The sequence below is a fragment of the Salmo salar genome, chromosome 15 (assembly GCF_965601325.2).
Source record: "Salmo salar chromosome 15, fSalSal1, whole genome shotgun sequence".
NCBI lineage: Eukaryota > Metazoa > Chordata > Actinopteri > Salmoniformes > Salmonidae > Salmo > Salmo salar.
Window position 1 is genome coordinate 110,724,769 of NC_138305.1, and position 21,155 is coordinate 110,745,923.

At 44.3% G+C, this 21,155-nt stretch overlaps 2 protein-coding genes across 2 annotated transcripts in view; both read right to left on the minus strand.

Moving 5' to 3' along the window:
* LOC106572946 (IQ motif and SEC7 domain-containing protein 1) overlaps positions 1-3,128 on the minus strand; it is a 44,995-nt gene extending 41,867 nt beyond the window's left edge. Inside the window, exon 1 of the mRNA XM_045696519.2 lies at positions 2,767-3,128. Coding sequence (XP_045552475.2) covers positions 2,767-3,126 — 360 coding nt within the window. The 5' untranslated portion in view covers positions 3,127-3,128. The remainder of the gene's footprint in view (positions 1-2,766) is intronic.
* Positions 3,129-5,074: 1,946 nt separating this feature from the next.
* Positions 5,075-21,155, minus strand: part of LOC145860829 (IQ motif and SEC7 domain-containing protein 2) — a 46,000-nt gene continuing 29,919 nt past the window's right edge. The window contains exons 2-3 of the mRNA XM_082961515.1: positions 5,643-5,946; positions 5,075-5,083 (exon numbers count right to left, since the gene is read on the minus strand). Coding sequence (XP_082817641.1) covers positions 5,075-5,083; positions 5,643-5,946 — 313 coding nt within the window. The remainder of the gene's footprint in view (positions 5,084-5,642; positions 5,947-21,155) is intronic.

A 21,155-nucleotide genomic window follows, 5' to 3' on the forward strand; every position in this document is an offset into this window, starting at 1 on the left:
TGATATTACAGACTTAATCAGGGATATGTTGAAAATGTCATTGAAGACACCTGCCAGTTGGCCAGCGCATGCCCGGAGCACACGTCCTGGTAATCCGTCTGGCCCTGCAGCCTTGTGTATGTTGACCTGTTTAAAGGTCTTACTCACATCGGCTACGGAGAGCGTGATCACACAGTCGCCTGGAACAGTTGATGTTCTCATGCATGTTTCAGTGTTACTTGCCTCGAAGCGAGCATAGAAGTGATTTAGCTCGTCTGGTAGGCTCGTGTCACTGGGCAGCTCGCGGCTGTGCTTCCCTTTATAGTCTGTAATAGTTTGCAAGCCCTGCCACATAAGACGAGCGTCGGAGCCGGTGTAGTATGATTCAATCTTAGCCCTGTATTGACACTTTGCCTGTTTGATGGTTCGTCGCAGGGCATAGCAGGATTTCGTGTGAGCTTCCGGGTTAGAGTCCCGCACCTTGAAAGCGGCAGCTCTACCCTTTAGCTCAGTGCGAATGTTGCCTGTAATCCCATGGCTTCTGGTTGGGGTATGTACGTACAGTCACTGTGGGGACGACGTCCTCGATGCACTTATTGATAAAGCCAGTTACTGATGTGGTGTACTCCTCAATGCCACCGGAAGAATACCGGAACACTATGTATTGTATTTTGTATTCTATTATGTATTGTAGTATGTTATGTATTATGTATTGTATTATGTAGGGTGTTATATATTGTATTATTTAGGGTATTATGAGTTGCCTTGACAGCAGCTAACTGGGGATTCTAATAAAATACTATTAAACACTACAGAAAGGTAAGCCACACAAGATGGATAAAGACAGAAAGGTAAGCCACACAGGGGATGGATGCCAGGAAGCACGGAGACACAGGTAAGCCACACAGGGTGGATAAAGACAGACAGGTAAGCCACATAGGATGGATAAAGACAGAAAGGTAAGCCACACAGGATGGATAAAGACAGAAAGGTAAGCCACACAGGGGGAGCGGGTGCCCCGGGGATAAAGACAGAAAGGTAAGCCACATAGGATGGATAAAGACAGAAAGGTAAGCCCACGGGGGACGGGTAGCCCGGATGGATAAAGACAGAAAGGTAAGCCCGGGGGCGGGAGCCACGGGGGCGCGGAGCCCGGTGGATAAAGACAGGGAGCCCACAGGGGGTGACAGCGGGCCACACAAGATGGACAAAGACAGACAGGTAAGCCACACAAGATGGACAAAGACAGAAAGGTAAGCCACACAAGATGGACAAAGACAGACAGGTAAGCCACACAGGATGGATAAAGACAGAAAGGTAAGCCACACAGGGTGGATAAAGACAGACAGGTAAGCCACACAGGGTGGATAAAGACAGACAGGTAAGCCACACAGGGTGGATAAAGACAGACAGGTAAGCCACACAGGGTGGATAAAGACAGACAGGTAAGCCACATAGGATGGATAAAGACAGACAGGTAAGCCACACAGGATGGATAAAGACAGAAAGGTAAGCCACACAGGGTGGATAAAGACAGAAAGGTAAGCCACACAGGGTGGATAAAGACAGAAAGGTAAGCCACATAGGATGGATAAAGACAGAAAGGTAAGCCACACAGGATGGATAAAGACAGAAAGGTAAGCCACATAGGATGGATAAAGACAGAAAGGTAAGCCACATAGGATGGATAAAGACAGAAAGGTAAGCCACATAGGATGGATAAAGACAGACAGGTAAGCCACATAGGATGGATAAAGACAGAAAGGTAAGCCACACAGGGTGGATAAAGACAGACAGGTAAGCCACACAAGATGGACAAAGACAGACAGGTAAGCCACACAAGATGGACAAAGACAGAAAGGTAAGCCACACAAGATGGACAAAGACAGACAGGTAAGCCACACAGGATGGATAAAGACAGACAGGTAAGCCACACAGGGTGGATAAAGACAGACAGGTAAGCCACACAGGATGGATAAAGACAGACAGGTAAGCCACACAGGATGGATAAAGACAGAAAGGTAAGCCACACAGGATGGCTAAAGACAGAAAGGTAAGCCACACAAGATGGATAAAGACAGAAAGGTAAGCCACACAGGATGGATAAAGACAGAAAGGTAAGCCACACAGAGTGGATAAAGACAGACAGGTAAGCCACACAGGGTGGATAAAGACAGAAAGGTAAGCCACACAGGGTGGATAAAGACAGACAGGTAAGTTACACAGGATGGATAAAGACAGACAGATGAGACACAGAGAAGTGAGTAGAATGTAGAATGGTCCTTTTCATGATGAAACATTGTGTGACTTGCTTTAGCTGGCCAAAATAATTTGTATGTTGTCGAAAAAGTTTAGAAGTTGAAATTGCTACTGTTGAAACTGAGGCTAGTTGTAGTTGTAGACGTAGTCACCTGTATCACAGTAATTTGATAGATTGAGAATGTGAAAGCAAGTCACATTCATTATTTACAACAAGAAAAGGTACATTCTCTTAAGAGGTTGTTTATGCTTACTGTCTGGAAGTATATTTTCTGGTGTGGAAAAAAACTTGTAGTGGTACGCCCTGTTACAGACACTCATCGGGCTGGTTTCCAGAACACAGATTTAGCCTACCGTACTCCTGGGCTTAACAGAAAATCTCCACCATTAATATGTGTCTGGGAAACTAGCCCATAGTTTTCTCCCTTTACTGCAAAATAATTCAATCTGACCTAAATATCACTTCCCATTAAAATGCTTGACTTCTGACCAAGATAAATGATCTTACTGCAGCCCCGTTCCTCTCACCTGTTTGGAGAAGGTCTCATCCAGGTGTGTGTACTCCTCTATGTCCCCCTGGCACAGTGGAGGAGACCCAGCCTCCATCTCTCCATCCCCAGGCTGCCCCCTTCCAGGGTGGGGGTACCGCTGTCCCCCCTGCCCCAGGGGCTGGCCCTGTCCCTGGGGCTGGCCCTGGCCCTGCCGCTCGTCGAACGAGTACTGCAGTCTCATGTTGGACAGGATGATGCGCCGAGTCATCCTGCTCTCAGAGGCAGAGCTTCTCAGCCGCTCAAAGTTCTTGTTCATGCGGTACTGACGGAACGCCGTCTGGATGGTGCGCGCCGCCCGCCGACTCAGGAAGTAACCGCCATACTTCCTCTCCAGCATCTCCACCTGACAGGAAACAGGAAGTGAAGATGACCAATGAGAAAGTGGAGAGGACCAATGAGAGACTGCAAGAGGAAGTGGAGAGGATCAATGAGGGAGGAGGAGGAAGTGGAAAATATCATCCAGAGAGTGGGAGGAAGTGGAAAGGACCAATCGGAGAGTAGGTGGAAGTGGAGAGGACCAATGACAGAGTGGGAGGAAGTGGAGGGGACCAATGAGAGAGCTGGAGATTAGGGGAGATTTTTAACCCTATTGAAATTGGTCATCTCTATAGCCTCTGTTTTGAAAATATGTTATTTTGTTTCTGTTGGAAAGGACCTGACCCTGGTTCATGTTATGTTTACTAGTTTGTCCTCATTACGTCACACAGAATCAGAATACATAACAATATACACTGCGTGCACAATTATTATGCAAATTGTATTCCTCAGGATTAATTTTATTGTTGAACAAACACAATGCTCTCAGTCAATCCAAAATGTTATTAAACCTCAAACCTGAATGTTTAACAAAGGAAAAGTGAGTTTTGTCTTTCTCAGGGAAATATATAAGTGTGCACAATTATTAGGCAACTATTAGTGTGCAGAATTATTAGGCAACTAAATTACAAAAATAATTTCTCTCAACTCACTTGTTTATTCTCAATTTTTAGAGTAAGTGTAACAGATAAATAACACAAAATGACAATTATATAACATTTTTGGCCTTTCTAAAATATTCAGTGACCAATATAGCCACCCTTATTTTCAATAACTGCCATGAGCCTTCTATCCATGGAGTCTGTCAGTTTCTTGATCTGTTCACGATCAATTTTCACTGAAGCATCAACCACAGCCTCCCAAATGCTGTTCAAAAATGTGTATTGTCTTCCATCACTGTAAATCTCACGTTTGAGAAGGGCCCACAAGTTCCCAATAGGATTTAAGTCAGGTGAGGAAGGGGGCCAGGTCATTATTCAGCCATCTTTGAGGCCCTTGCTGGCTAGCCAAGCAGTGGAGTACTTGGATGCATGTGATGGAGCATTGTCCTGCATAAAGATCATGGCCTTCTAGAATGCTGAGGATTTCTTCCTGTACCACTGTTTGATGAAAGAATCTTCCAGAAACTGGCAGTAGGTTTGGGAGTTGAGTTTCAGTCCATCTTCAACCCAAAAAGGTCCAACTACCTCATCCTCAATGATAGCAGCCCATACCAGTACCCCTCCTTCACCTTGCTGGCACCGGACTCAAAGTGGTGCCCTGTGTCCATTACTGATCCAGCCACGGGCCCATCCATTTGGTCCATCAAGAGTCACTTTAATTTCATCTGTCCATAAAACCTTTGAAAAATCAGTCTTCAGGTATTTCTTTGCCCAATCTTGACGCTTCAACTTGCGAATCTTATTCAGTGGTGGTCTTGTTTCAGTCTTCTTGACCTTGGCCATGTCTCTGAGCACTTGACACCTTGTACTTCTGAACACTCCAGGTAGGTTGCAGTTCTGGAATACGGTGGCGCTGGAGGATAATGGGTTCCTGGTAGTTTGACGTTTAATTCTTCTCAAGTCTTTTGCAGTTAATTTGCACGTTTTTTGCGCCCCAGTTGACTATTCGCAACAAAACGTTTGAATGTCCGGTGGTCACACCTCAATAGTTTAGCTATTTAAAGAGTGTCACATCCGTCTGAAAGGCATTTTACATTTTTGGTTTTTCAGTGTCAGTTCAATTAATTTTTTGGCCCATTTTACCTGAGGTAATGAGGCTGCCTAATAATTATGCACACCTTGATATAAGGTGTTATTCACTTTCGCCACACCCTCCCTCATTACACAAATACATATCACCTGAAAATGATTAAATCCAATAAGCATTCAAGTTTATATGGTTTGGAGTTCGAAAATGTGAATAGAAACAATGATAAGATCAGAATACTCACTTGCCTAATAATTGTGCACGCAGTGTAGAATACAAAATCAGCCAAGCTGTTTGTACATTACACATGCAATCAGAATTTTATTTTACCTTTATTTAACTAGGCAAGCCAGTTAAGAACAAATTCTTATTTGAAATGTTAACCTAGGAACAGTGGGTTAACTGCCTTGTTCAGAACAACAGACTTTTTTAATTTGTCAGCTCGGGGATTCGATCTTGCAACCTTTCAGTTACTAGTCCAACGCGCTAACCACTAGGTTACCCTGTCACCCCGTATTGTAGTAAAAAGTATAGACTATAATCTACTGCATTACAAATGGAGAAACCCTTGTATACATTCTTCTTCTGTGGGTCTGTGGAGAGCTCATAGATGTCAGACAGGGCTTTGCACCTCCATAATAATAATAATAATAATAATAATAATAATAATAATGACATATCCAATAATATAATAATATGTTAACCTTCTTGTCCTGTAGATCTGTGGAGAGCTCATAACTGTCGGACAGGGCTTTGCACCGCCATAATAATAATAATAATAATAATAATAATAATAATAATAACAATAACATATCCAATAATATAATAATAATATAATAATATGCTAACCTTCTTGTCCTGTAGATCTGTGGAGAGCTCATAGCTGTCGGACAGGGCTTTGCAGCGCTTGTTGTCCTCTTCCTCCTGCTTTCGGAGCGCCAGACTGGCAGGCTGGTGCCGGGTCCTCTGGGCCCAGGCCAGTGAGGCAGGACTGGGGGGGGCCACCGGGGGGCCCTGGGGGTGGTGTTGGGAACGGGGGTCCGGTGGGCCGGGGCCACTGCTGTAGCGGTGATCAGAGCTGCTCAGGTAGGGCCCCTGGCTACAGGTGCTGTCGGAGAAACTGACTGTGTCACCACGTGGAGTCTCTTCCACACTGGGGGGAAGGGGGAGGGGGGTAGAGAGAGAGAGAGAGAAAAGAGGACAGTATATTTAACTACTGTGAACAGTGAAAGAGAGGGTAGGGAGGATATCAGAGGATAACCTCAAATATAGTGCTTGACCTGGGGTATCATTATAGTGCTTGACCTGGGGTATCATTATAGACCCAAGGTATTATTATAGACCTGGGGTATCATTATCGACCTTGGTTATCATTATAGTGCGTCACATGGGGAATCATTATAGAGATTGGTTATCATTGTAGTGCTTGACCTGAGGTATCATTATCAACCTTGGTAATCATTATAGTGCTTCACATGGAGTATCATTATAGAGATTGGTTATCATTGTAGTGCTTGACCTGAGGTATCATTATCAACCTTGGTTATCATTATGGTGCTTGACATGGGGTATCAATATTGTGCTTGACCTGAGGTATCATTATAGACCTGTGATATCCTTTTAGGACCTGGGGTTCCATTATAGACCCAAGGTATCATTATAGTGGGTTAACTGCCTTGTTCAGGGGCAGAACAACAGATTTGTACCTTGTCAGCTCTGGGATTCGAACTTGCAACCTTGCGGTTGCAAGTCCAACGAGCTCTAACCACTAGGCTACCCTGCCGCCCCATTTACAAACTGCACAAGAATGAAATCATCAACATGTATTGATCACATCTTTACTAATAGAAATCTGCTTTAAAGCAGATGTAGTGATCATAATTTAGTAGCCATTTCTAGGAAAAGCAAAGTTCCAAAGAATGGGAATATAGTGTATAAGAAGTCATACAATAAATGTTGTAGTGATTCCTACAGTATGTTGCAGACCCTGCCATTTAACACATTTATGAAATTGCTTATTCCAGTTATTAATAGTATGCACCCATTGAGAAAATGACTGCAAAAACAGTTAAATGTGAGAGGGATTGACTTGTTGTAAGTACTGAGATGTTTGTTTAAAATACTAGCACACAGCTCAGACACCCATACATACCCCACAAGACATTCCACCAGAGGTCTCTTCACAATCCCCAAGTCCAGAACAGACTATGGAAGGCGCACAGTAATACATAGAGCCATGACTACATGGAACTCTATTCCACGTCAGGTAACTGATGCAAGCAGCAACATTTGATTTAAAAAACAGATACAAATACAGCTTATGGAACAGAGTGGACTGTGAAGAGACACACAGGCACACACCACACGCATACTCACACATAGTGGTGATGTAGTGGCTGTGTAGTGGTGATGTAGTGGGTGTTTAGTGGTGATGTAGTGGTGATGTAGTGGCTGTGTAGTGGTGATATAGTGGCTGTTTAGTGGTGATGTAGTGGTGATGTAGTGGTGACATAGTGGCTGTTTAGTGGTGATGTAGTGGTGATGTAGTAGTGATGTAGTGGCTGTTTAGTGGTGATGTAGTAGTGATGTAGTAGTGATGTAGTAGTGATGTAGTGGCTGTTTAGTGGTGATGTAGTGGTGATGTAGTGGTGATGTAGTAGTGATGTAGTGGTGATGTAGTAGTGATGTAGTGGCTGTTTAGTGGTGATGTAGTGGTGATATAGTGGCTGTTTAGTGGTGATATAGTGGCTGTTTAGTGGTGATGTAGTGGCTGTTTAGTGGTGATATAGTGTCTGTTTAGTGGTGATGTAGTGGTGATGTAGTGGTGATATAGTGGCTGTTTAGTGGTGATATAGTGGCTGTTTAGTGGTGATGTAGTGGCTGTTTAGTGGTGATATAGTGGTGATATAGTGGCTGTTTAGTGTTATATAGTGGCTGTTTAGTGGTGATATAGTGGCTGTTTAGTGGTGATATAGTGGCTGTTTAGTGGTGATGTAGTGGTGATATAGTGGCTGTTTAGTGGTGATATAGTGGCTGTTTAGTGGTGATGTAGTGGTGATATAGTGGCTGTTTAGTGGTGATGTAGTGGTGATATAGTGGCTATTTAGTGGTGATGTAGTGGTGATATAGTGGCTGTTTAGTGGTGATATAGTGGTGATATAGTGGCTGTTTAGTGGTGATATAGTGGCTGTTTAGTGTTGATATAGTGGCTGTTTAGTGGTGATATAGTGGTGATATAGTGGCTGTTTAGTGGTGATGTAGTGGTGATATAGTGGCTGTTTAGTGGTGATGTAGTTGCTGTTTAGTGGTGATATAGTGGCTGTTTAGTGTTGATATAGTGGTGATATAGTGGCTGTTTAGTGGTGATATAGTGGCTGTTTAGTGGTGATATAGTGGCTGTTTAGTGGTGATATAGTGGTGATATAGTGGCTGTTTAGTGGTGATATAGTGGGTGTTTAGTGGTGATGTAGTGGTGATATAGTGGCTGTTTAGTGTTGATATAGTGGCTGTTTAGTTGTGATATAGTGGTGATATAGTGGCTGTTTAGTGTTGATATAGTGGCTGTTTAGTGGTGATATAGTGGCTGTTTAGTGGTGATATAGTGGTGATATAGTGGCTGTTTAGTGGTGATATAGTGGGTGTTTAGTGGTGATGTAGTGGTGATATAGTGGCTGTTTAGTGTTGATATAGTGGCTGTTTAGTTGTGATATAGTGGTGATATAGTGGCTGTTTGGTTGTGATATAGTGGCTGTTTAGTGGTGATGTAGTGGTGATGTTGTGGTGATGAAGTGGTGATGTAGTGGCTGTGTAGTGGTGGTGTAGTTGTGATGTATTGGTGATGTAGTGGATGTGTAGTGGTGATTTAGTGGTGATGTATTGGTGGTGTAGAGGTAGTGTAGTGGTGATATAGTTGTTATGTAGTGGTGCTGTAGTAGTGATGTACTGGCTGTTTAGTGGTGAGGTAGTGGTGAGGTAGTGGCTGTGTAGTGTTGATGTAGTGGCTCTGTAGTGGTGATGTAGTGGCTGTGTAGTGTTGATGTAGTGGCTCTGTAGTGGTGATGTAGTGGCTGTGTAGTGTTGATGTAGTGGCTCTGTAGTGGTGATGTAGTGGCTGTGTAGTGTTGATGTAGTGGCTCTGTAGTGTTGATGTAGTGGCTCTGTAGTGTTGATGTAGTGGCTCTGTAGTGTTGATGTTGTGGCTCTGTAGTGGTGATGTAGTGGCTGGAATTTCAAAGATGATGCTACAAAAAAATACAAAACTCCGGTTTTCTTTGACCAAATCTAATGTGCTATATTCTCCTACGTTTCCTTTCAGATGGGATCAATAATATGAATATCCTGCTTCAGGGCCTGAGCTACAGGCAGTTAGATGTGGGTATGTCATTTTAGGCTGAAAAAGTAAAAAAAAAAAAAAAAAGGGTTAATAAACCCCAGGAAGAGTAGCTGCTGCCTTGGCAGGAACTAATGGGGATCCATAATAAACCCCAGGAAGAGTAGCTGCTGCCTTGACAGGAACTAATGGGGATCCATAATAAACCTCAGGAAGAGTAGCTGCTGCCTTGACAGGAACTAATGGGGATCCATAATAAACCTCAGGAAGAGTAGCTGCTGCCTTGGCAGGAACTAATGGGGATCCATAATAAACCCCAGGAAGAGTAGCTGCTGCCTTGACAGGAACTAATGGGGATCCTTAATAAACCCCAGGAAGAGTAGCTGCTGTCTTGTCAGGAACTCATGGGAATCCATAATAAACTCCAGGAAGAGTAGCTGCTGCCTTGGCAGGAACTAATGGGGATCCATAATAAACCCCAGGAAGAGTAGCTGCTGCCTTGGCAGGAACTAATGGGGATCCATAATAAACCCCAGGAAGAGTAGCTGCTGCCTTGACAGGAACTAATGGGGATCCATAATAAACCCCAGGAAGAGTAGCTGCTGCCTTGGCAGGAACTAATGGGGATCCATAATAAACCCCAGGAAGCGTAGCTGCTGCCTTGGCAGGAACTAATGGGGATCCATAATAAACCCCAGGAAGAGGAGCTGCTGCCTTGGCAGGAACTAATGGGGATCCATAATAAACCCCAGGAAGAGGAGCTGCTGCCTTGGCAGGAACTAATGGGGATCCATAATAAACCCCAGGAAGAGTAGCTGCTGCCTTGACAGGAACTAATGGGGATCCATAATAAACCTCAGGAAGAGTAGCTGCTGCCTTGGCAGGAACTAATGGGGATCCATAATAAACCCCAGGAAGAGTAGCTGCTGCCTTGGCAGGAACTAATGGGGATCCATAATAAACCCCAGGAAGAGTAGCTGCTGCCTTGGCAGGAACTAATGGGGATCCATAATAAACCCCAGGAAGAGGAGCTGCTCCCTTGGCAGGAACTAATGGGGATCCATAATAAACCCCAGGAAGAGTAGCTGCTGCCTTGACAGGAACTAATGGGGATCCATAATAAACCTCAGGAAGAGTAGCTGCTGCCTTGGCAGGAACTAATGGGGATCCATAATAAACCCCAGGAAGAGTAGCTGCTGCCTTGACAGGAACTAATGGGGATCCTTAATAAACCCAAGGAAGAGTAGCTGCTGTCTTGTCAGGAACTCATGGGGATCCATAATAAACTCCAGGAAGAGTAGCTGCTGCCTTGACAGGAACTAATGGGGATCCATAATAAACCCCAGGAAGAGTAGCTGCTGCATTGGCAGGAACTAATGGGGATCCATAATAAACCCCAGGAAGAGTAGCTGCTGCCTTGACAGGAACTAATGGGGATCCATAATAAACCCCAGGAAGAGTAGCTGCTGCCTTGGCAGGAACTAATGGGGATCCATAATAAACCCCAGGAAGAGTAGCTGCTGCCTTGGCAGGAACTAATGGGGATCCATAATAAACCCCAGGAAGAGGAGCTGCTGCCTTGGCAGGAACTAATGGGGATCCATAATAAACCCCAGGAAGAGGAGCTGCTGCCTTGGCAGGAACTAATGGGGATCCATAATAAACCCCAGGAAGAGTAGCTGCTGCCTTGACAGGAACTAATGGGGATCCATAATAAACCTCAGGAAGAGTAGCTGCTGCCTTGGCAGGAACTAATGGGGATCCATAATAAACCCCAGGAAGAGTAGCTGCTGCCTTGGCAGGAACTAATGGGGATCCATAATAAACCCCAGGAAGAGTAGCTGCTGCCTTGGCAGGAACTAATGGGGATCCATAATAAACCCCAGGAAGAGGAGCTGCTCCCTTGGCAGGAACTAATGGGGATCCATAATAAACCCCAGGAAGAGTAGCTGCTGCCTTGACAGGAACTAATGGGGATCCATAATAAACCTCAGGAAGAGTAGCTGCTGCCTTGGCAGGAACTAATGGGGATCCATAATAAACCCCAGGAAGAGTAGCTGCTGCCTTGACAGGAACTAATGGGGATCCTTAATAAACCCCAGGAAGAGTAGCTGCTGTCTTGTCAGGAACTCATGGGGATCCATAATAAACTCCAGGAAGAGTAGCTGCTGCCTTGACAGGAACTAATGGGGATCCATAATAAACCCCAGGAAGAGTAGCTGCTGCATTGGCAGGAACTAATGGGGATCCATAATAAACCCCAGGAAGAGTAGCTGCTGCCTTGACAGGAACTAATGGGGATCCATAATAAACCCCAGGAAGAGTAGCTGCTGCCTTGGCAGGAACTAATGGGGATCCATAATAAACCCCAGGAAGAGTAGCTGCTGCCTTGGCAGGAACTAATGCGGATCCATAATAACCCCAGGAAGAGTAGCTGCTGCCTTGGCAGGAACTAATGGGGATCCATAATAAACCCCAGGAAGAGTAGCAGCTGCCTTGTCAGGAACTAATGGGGATCCATAATAAACCCCAGGAAGAGTAGCTGCTGCCTTGACAGGAACTAATGGGTATCCATAATAAACCCCAGGAAGAGTAGCTGCTGCCTTGACAGGAACTAATGGGGATCCATAATAAACCCCAGGAAGAGTAGCTGCTGCCTTGACAGGAACTAATGGGGATCCATAATAAACCCCAGGAAGAGTAGCTGCTGCCTTGACAGGAACTAATGGGGATCCATAATAAACCTCAGGAAGAGTAGCTGCTGCCTTGGCAGGAACTAATGGGGATCCATAATAAACCCCAGGAAGAGTAGCTGCTGCCTTGACAGGAACTAATGGGGATCCATAATAAACCTCAGGAAGAGTAGCTGCTGCCTTGACAGGAACTAATGGGGATCCATAATAAACCCCAGGAAGAGTAGCTGCTGCCTTGGCAGGAACTAATGGGGATCCATAATAAACCGCAGGAAGAGTAGCTGCTGCCTTGACAGAAACTAATGGGGATCCATAATAAACATTCATACAAATAGTCACATGTTGTTGGTGAGTCACTACTGGAGGGAGAGAGAGAGAGAGAGAGAGAGAGAGGCACTAAGCAGGAGGGGGGAGAGAGAGAGAGAGTACTGTACTGTCTCCTCTGACAGTACAGTACTCCCTGCTGTCAACTCCTTTATTCGTTTCTCCTTCTTTCTGAAGCCCTGTACATTACAGCTTTACAGAGGAGAGGCCATGAAGAGCGTACCCTGGTACACAGCGGGCAGGGAAGGGAGAGGAGAGGAGGGATGAGGAGAGGAGAGGCCATGAAGGTCATACCCTGGTACACAGCAGGCGAGGAAGGGAGAGGAGTGAGGGGGAGAGGAGAGGCCATGAAGGGCATAAGCTGGTTCACAGCAGAAGAGGAGATAACAGAAACAGCTGCCGGCGAGAGGTTTTGGTCAGAATAGAATTGTGCTGTTTTAGCCTAATGTACTGAAGAGCATCTCCAAATGTCTGCTAATGTTTTCACATTAGAGAGGAGAGGAGAGGAGAGGAGAGGAGAGGAGAGGAGAGGAGAGGAGAGGAGAGGAGAGGAGAGGAGAGGAGAGGAGAGGAGAGGAGAGGAGAGGAGAGGAGAGGAGAGGAAAGGACATATCTGTCCTCTGTTAGCCTAATGTACTGTTTTCACGTTACAAAGGAAAGGCCATGAAGGGCAAAGGCAAAACATGAATCACTCAAGAACAGCAGTAGTCCACCATGCTATCTCTGACCTATCAGCATGCACCATGGACACCACCCTGACCAATCAGCACGCATCATGGACAAATAGTAATGGCTAGGGGGAATAATCAGGTGTCTTGAAAAAAAGCTTAATCACTGTCTGTCTGTCTGTCTGTCTGTCTGTCTGTCTGTCTGTCTGTCTGTCTGTCTGTCTGTCTGTCTGTCTGTCTGTCTGTCTGTCTGTCTGTCTGTCTGTCTGTCTGTCTGTCTGTCTGTCTGTCTTTCTAGTTGGCCTGTACACAGCCTTCAGTCAGAGGAGCTGTCTGTCTGTCTGTCTGTCTGTCTGTCTGTCTGTCTGTCTGTCTGTCTGTCTGTCTGTCTGTCTGTCTGTCTGTCCGTCCGTCCGTCCATCCGTCTAGTTGACCTGTACACAACCTTCAGTCAGAGGAGCTGTCTGTCTATATATCTGTGTGTCTACAAGGACACAAGGTCAGTGTGTGATCTGCTGTAGTTACTTAATAATTCAGAGTGATTAATTGAGTAGACGTGTGGTCTGGTTGGTTAATTAAAAGTGCAGCTCATCAGGCTTACCGGGCAGCAGGCTTCCTCTGTCTCTCTGTCAACACCATCTGGAAACAGCTGCATGTTTTAACCCATCGCAGGCTGCTAATGCAGAAGGTCGTGGCTGTTAGCTACATTCGCCATTACAAGGACAGTATAACAATTGAATATAACCTCCTCTGCTACTCTGTCAACACTATTTGGAAACAGCTGCATGCTTTAACCCATTGTTTCCTAACCCAATCCTCATATCCACACAGACTTATTGGACAGCAGGCCTCCTCCTCTTGCAACACCAGTTGGTTTAGTCTGGAAACAGCTGGTTTAATCCAGACTGATAGTGATCCATAAGATTTCATCAGAGCTCCTGGTGGTATCTGTATATGATTGGACAGCAGGCCTCCTCCTCTTGCAACACCAGTTGGTTTAGTCTGGAAACAGCTGGTTTAATCCAGACTGATAGTGATCCATAAGATTTCATCAGAGCTCCTGGTGGTATCTGTATATGATTGGACAGCAGGCCTCCTCCTCTTGCAACACCAGTTGGTTTAGTCTGGAAACAGCTGGTTTAATCCAGACTGATAGTGATCCATAAGATTTCATCAGAGCTCCTGGTGGTATCTGTATATGATTGGACAGCAGGCCTCCTCCTCTTGCAACACCAGTTGGTTTAGTCTGGAAACAGCTGGTTTAATCCAGACTGATAGTGATCCATAAGATTTCATCAGAGCTCCTGGTGGTATCTGTATATGATTGGACAGCAGGCCTCCTCCTCTTGCAACACCAGTTGGTTTAGTCTGGAAACAGCTGGTTTAGTCCAGACTGATAGTGATCCATAAGATTTCATCAGAGCTCCTGGTGGTATCTGTATATGATTGGACAGCAGGCCTCCTCCATCAACCAGGTGGTCGGTACCAACATTAGTTTAGTTCTGAGCAGAACCTTTATTGTTCCCGTTCCGTTCCACTTTTCTGACCAGCTAAATAAAGTTCTGAACTGATTTGAACCCCAGCCCCACCCAAAAAAAAAGTAACGGTCTATTTATGTTCCTTTTTTTTTTTAAACTCTGAAATGTTTTAGCTTGAAGCACTGGGCAACTCGTTATTACATGCATTATCTGAATTAGGTCCATAGAATTATACCTACAGTTCCATAAGAAGGTATTCAGATACTTTAACTTTTTCTACATTTCGTTACGTTACGGGATCTTGCCAACAAGACAATGACCCAAAGCAAAGCTCCAAACTATGCAAGAACTATTTAGGGAAGAAGCAGTCAGCTGGTATTCTGTCTATAATGTAGTGATCAGCACAGTCACCGGATCTCAACCCTATTGAGCTGTTGTGGGAGCAGCTTGACCAGTATGGTACGTAAGAAGTGCCCATCAAGCCAATCTAACTTGTGGGAGGTGCTTCAGGAAGCATGGGGGGAAATCTCTTCAGATTACCTCAACAAATTGACAACTAGAATGCCAAAGCTCTGCAAGGCTGTAATTGCTGCAAATGGAGGATTCTTTGATGAAAGAAAAGTTTGAAGGACACAATTATTATTTCAAATAAAAAAAATCCTTATTTATAACCTTGTCAACATCTTGACTATATTTCCTATTCATTCCGCAGCTCATTTCAAGGAAAACAAGGACATTTCTAAGTGACCTCAAACTTTTGAACGGTAGCGTATATATATATATATATATATATATATATATATATATATATAATTTTTTTGTTTGTTACATTTTTGGTTGTTGTTTCTCTGTAAGACTACCAGCCACCTAGCAATTTCATGAAGATGGCTTTATCTTGTCAAGATAGGTTCCCAATCTCCCAACCTCATAATTATCTACCATGAAGCCATTTCAGGCTATCGATCAAGTTAGAGTTGCTATCTTAGCTAGCATGCCTTTAGAAAAGCAAGAAATTACTAAATGTACTGAATAAGACTCCCTTTCAATTTTTTACCCATATTTTTTTTTTGTCAGAGAAGCATATGTAATTTCTTTAATAAAAAGAACCATCAGGTATGTTTAGATTTGTAGAAAAATAAATATATATTTTTGAAATATAATTAAGCATTATGATTAAGGCTTTAGATTGCAGAAAAAAAAGCTGTTTCAGGTGTTTGAAACAGGCAACATTTTCGCACTTACACTTACAGATGAGTATAGCACCCGCTCCGGACTACCAAGATGTTCTTCAAGATGTTCTTCAAGATGTTCAAACGTTCATAGATTTTATTTTATTTTATTTCACCTTTATTTAACCAGGTAGGCTAGTTGAGAACAAGTTCTCATTTGCAACTGCGACCTGGCCAAGAATAAAGCTGACCAGCAGGGTCAAATAATAATAATCACAGTGGTTGTAGAGTGTGCAACAGGTCAGTACCACAGGACTAAAATGGCTTTTCATAGCAGAGCATTCAGAGGTCGAGACAGCAGGTGCGGTAGAGAGAGAGAGAGAGAGAGAGAGAGAGAGAGAGAGAGAGAGAGAGTCGAAAACAGCAGGTCCTGGACAAGGTAGAACGTCCGGCGAACAGGTCAGGGTTAAGACTGTTAAATGAAAATAGATAACACCTATTGCTCTTCTTCTCCAACAGACTATATCAGAGACTCTAATGGAATAAACTCATATTTAGTCCAAAATATCCATAAAATAAATAACATAGTGTACCTCCAAAGTTATCAATATAATCCACAAGTTCCTAATGATATATCACATCGGGGGTCACCATTCACTGTAGTGTAGTAATATTTGAAATGTGTGATATTATATATACATAAGATTATATATATTATAATATATATATATATGTATATAAGATCAATAACAAGAAGAACATAGCTGAGTTACAATAATAAGCAATGGAGAAATGTCTCAGAATGGGATTCTAAATACAAGTGTATTTAACGACGTTGTAAAATGTATGGATTCACATACAAGGCATAAGGCTGAAGTTACAATGCATTAACAAGCATCACAAGGCATTATTCCAAGCATGGAGAGAGCAGAGAGAGAGAGAGAGAGAGAGAGAGAGAGAGAGAGAGAGAGAGAGAGAGAGAGAGAGAGAGAGAGAGAGAGAGAGAGAGAGAGAGAGAGAGAGAAACAAACAAACAAACAAACAAACAAAGGGTGTAAGTATCTCACCAGTGTCGATCAGGAACATAAGAGAAGGAACAATGAATCTAAGACCCTTTTATATGCATCTGAGTTGATTGGATTTGTTCACCAATATTATTACTGTAAAGTTAACATCCAATCAGATATCAGACCAAGAGGATATAATCACAACAGAGCTCCTTCTCAGAGGTTTGTAAGTGTAATATTTGCTGTACATTTTTATTGTTTATTTCACTTTTGCCTATTATCTATTTCACTTGCTTTGGCAACATAATTATTTTAGCACGGATTAAAGTATTTTGGTTTTTGTCCTCAGATGGATGGATTAAATAGTATGACTTTACTCGTAAAGACAATGTGCAGAACACATTACAGACACTATGAGCATATGTAAAGCATTCTAGGCGTTGTTTTTGACCCCCTGTTTCAGACTGGCTATTTTGGCACAGAGTTTTGGGGGTTAGCACGGTTAGCACCGAAAAGTTGGTGCTAACCGTGCTCCGGATGGGCTAAGGTTGGTGCTAACCCTGCTCCGGATGGGCTAAGGTTGGTGCTAACCCTGCTCCGGTTGGGCTAAGGTTGGTGCTAACCGTGCTCCGGATGGGCTAAGGTTGGTGCTAACCCTGCTCCGGATGGGCTAAGGTTGGTGCTAACGTGCTCCGGATGGGCTAAGGTTGGTGCTAACCCTGCTCCGGATGGGCTAAGGTTGGTGCTAACCGTGCTCCGGATGGGCTAAGGTTGGTGCTAACCGTGCTCCGGATGGGCTAAGGTTGGTGCTAACCCTGCTCCGGATGGGCTAAGGTTGGTGCTAACCCTGCTCCGGATGGGCTAAGGTTGGTGCTAACCCTGCTCCGGATGGGCTAAGGTTGGTGCTAACCCTGCTCCGGATGGGCTAAGGTTGGTGCTAACCCTGCTCCGGATGGGCTAAGGTTGGTGCTAACCCTGCTCCGGATGGGCTAAGGTTGGTGCTAACCCTGCTCCGGATGGGCTAAGGTTGGTGCTAACCCTGCTCCGGATGGGCTAAGGTTGGTGCTAACCCTGCTCCGATTGGGCTAAGGTTGGTGCTAACCCTGCTCCGGATGGGCTAAGGTTGGTGCTAACCCACTTCAGAATGTGCAAGCGTGAACACTCGCTTAGCCCTGGGCTAAAATCTCCCTTAGCCCCGGGCTAAGGAGGCCCGCCTGACCACTGCCTGACCCTGACCCTGAGTCTGCCTGCCGTCCTGTACCTTGGCCTGCCTGCCGTCCTGTACCTTGGCCTCTGCTCTGGATTACTCACCTCTGCCTGACCCTGACCCCTGAGCCTGCTTGCCGTCCTGTACCTTGGCATGCCTGCCGTCCTGTACCTTGGCCTCTGCTCTGGATAATCGACCCTTGCCTGCCTTGACCTGTCATTTGCCTGCCCCTTTGGTTACAATAAAACATTGTTACTTCACACAGTCTGCACTTGGGTCTTACCTTATCCTGATAGTTCCTGTTTCATTCATATCAAATTATATCTGTTTATTCCTCTGAGACAGAGGTGGTTCCTGTTTTCATTCATATCAAAACATAATAACGCCCGAGTCCCTTCTCTTCTACAGTAGGTCCCCTGGGTATCTCTATCACACACACACACACACACACACACACACACACACACACACACACACACACACACACACACACACACACCACACACACACACACACACACACACACACACAGTATCTATGTCACAGCCTGCTATAGAGAAGAGAGAGAGAATACTAGTGACAACTATCCAGCTTTCATTTGACTGCAAGGCAGGACTTGACAGAGGAGGAGCTAACGAACGAGAGGACACTCAAAGCCTCATCACAGCCAGTCGGAACGACAACACAACAATGACATACGACATGTTCTGTACAATATAGTAAGATAACAGTGTTACAGGCTTATAGGCCCGGCTTGAACTGTGTAAAGTAGTGGTTGCCATTATTAAAACGGTGTGCCAGTCCGACATTTTACAAAATACTGGACTGGTAGTTTTTAGGGGCAATACCTCTATAAGACTAAAATAGAGAAAAAGAAAGAGAGCGAGAGAGAAAGCTCAGCCCAGCGGTGCCAGAACCAACCCAGCAAAGCCCAGCGGTGCCAGAACCAACCCAGCAAAGCCCAGCGGTGCCAGAACCAACCCAGCTCAGCCCAGCGGTGCCAGAACCAACCCAGCAAAGCCCAGCGGTGCCAGAACCAACCCAGCTCAGCCCAGCGGTGCCAGAACCAACCCAGCAAAGCCCAGCGGTGCCAGAACCAACCCAGCTCAGCCCAGCGGTGCCAGAACCAACCCAGCAAAGCCCAGCGGTGCCAGAACCAACCCAGCAAAGCCCAGCGGTGCCAGAACCAACCCAGCTCAGCCCAGCGGTGCCAGAACCAACCCAGCAAAGCCCAGCGGTGCCAGAACCAACCCAGCTCAGCCCAGCGGTGCCAGAACCAACCCAGCAAAGCCCAGCGGTGCCAGAACCAACCCAGCACAGCCCAGCGGTGCCAGAACCAACCCAGCAAAGCCCAGCGGTACCAGAACCAACCCAGCAAAGCCCAGCGGTGCCAGAACCAACCCAGCTCAGCCCAGCTCAGCCCAGCGGTGCCAGAACCAACCCTGCTCAGCCCAGTGGTGCCAGAATTATGTTTATGATTATAAGCATTGGGTTGAAAAACCCAATAGAATATCTACATACAGAATTCTGCAGAATAATCCTAAATATCCAAAAGAAAGTACCAAATAATGGATGCAGAGTGGAACTTGGAAGATTCTATTTAATTGTAAAGAAAAAGGACAGTAAAATGTTAACACCATTTGAAATTTAGCCCCAAAACATCCTTACAAGTCAAAGCACTAGAAACAATATTTCCCTATGTCAGCTGTTAGGAACACTAAACAACCCTATTGTCCAAACACACAGGGTGTTAAATCAATCGAACTGTTACAGAAATGAAAACCTATTTGACAAATTGGGAAAATGAAACAAAAAACACAGGATCAACTAAATTGCTATTTGGCCCTCTTAAGAAAACACAAACTGGCTAAATATCTCTACTCTGTCAGAGATACAAAACAGAGACACATCCTGACCAAATACAGGCTCGGTGACCTCCACTACAGAAAAATGTACACACAAAAAGACTTCCCAAAGACGATCGTCTATGTGGTCACCGCATAAAAGGGGAGGTAGAGACAGAGATGTACTGCCTCCTCCACTGTGAGAAATACTCCCAAATAAGATCATATTTAAAGAAAAAAAAATCTCAATCAATTCCCAACTTCTGTTAATTTAATAATGAGGTTGTGTATAGAACTTGTGTGTATATACTGAGATCATGTGACAGATCATGTGACACTTAGATTGCACACAGGTGGACTTTATTTATCTAATTATGTGACTTCTGAAGGTAATTGGTTGCACCAGATCTTATTTAAGTGCTTCATAGCAAAGGGGGTGAATACATATACACACACCATTTTTCCGGGTTTTAATTCTTTGTAATTTTTTGAAACAAGTCATTTTTTTCATTTCACTTCACCAATTTGGACTATTTTGTGTATGTCCATTACATGAAATCCCCCGCAAAAAAATTCATTTAAATTACAGATTGTAACGCAAGAAAATAGGAAAAACGTAAAAGGGGATGAACACTTTTTGCTAGGCACTGTACATGACTGCCATAGCCTGAGGGACATCCCGTGACCATTCATTCCCTGAAGTATTTACGTTGCATATACTGTGACCGTCATGCTAATGTAAATCTTTACATTTTTATAATCTTATTTTTATTTAATGAAATGTATCGACCGCAGTAGCGTTGTACCTGTATTTATATGTACTATTATTATTACTACTGACATTAACTGGATTTCATTATCCTCATTGCATTTCACTGGATTTACTGAAATACTGTACCACTATACTGCTTCGGCAATATCTACAAATTGTATTTCATGCCAAAAAAGCAATCTGAATTTGATTTCAAGAGAGAGTACAAAAGAGAGAGAGAGATAGGAACAGAGTGAGAGAGAGAGGAGAGAGAGAAACAGAGAGAGAGAAAGAGAGAGAGGAGAGTGAAAGAAACAGAGAGAGAAAGAGAGAGAGACGATAAATTCTACAACCACCTAATTGGAAGCGATTCCCAAACCTTCCATAACAAAGCCATCACCTACAGAGAGATGAACTTGGAGAAGAGTTCCCTAAGCAAACTGGTCCTTGGGCTCTGCTCACAAACACAAAAAGACCCCACAGAGCCCCAGAATAGCAACACAATTAGACCCAACCAAATCATGAGAAAACAAAAAGATAATTACTTGACATATTGGAAAGAATTAACAAAAAAACTGAGCAAACTAGGATGCTATTTGGCCCTAAACAGAGAGTACACAAACCTGACCACTGTGACTGACCCAAACTAAAGGAAACCTTTGGATATGTACAGACTCAGTGAGCATAGCCTTGCTATTGAGAAAGGCCACTGTAGGCAGACCTGGCTCTCAAGAGAAGACAATCTATGTGGACACTGCCCACAAAATAAGTTGGAAACTGAGCTGCTCTTCCTAACCTCTTGCCAAATGTATGACCATATTAGAGACACATATTTCCCTCAGATTACACAGATCCACAAAGAATTTGAAAACAAACCCGATTTTGATAAAC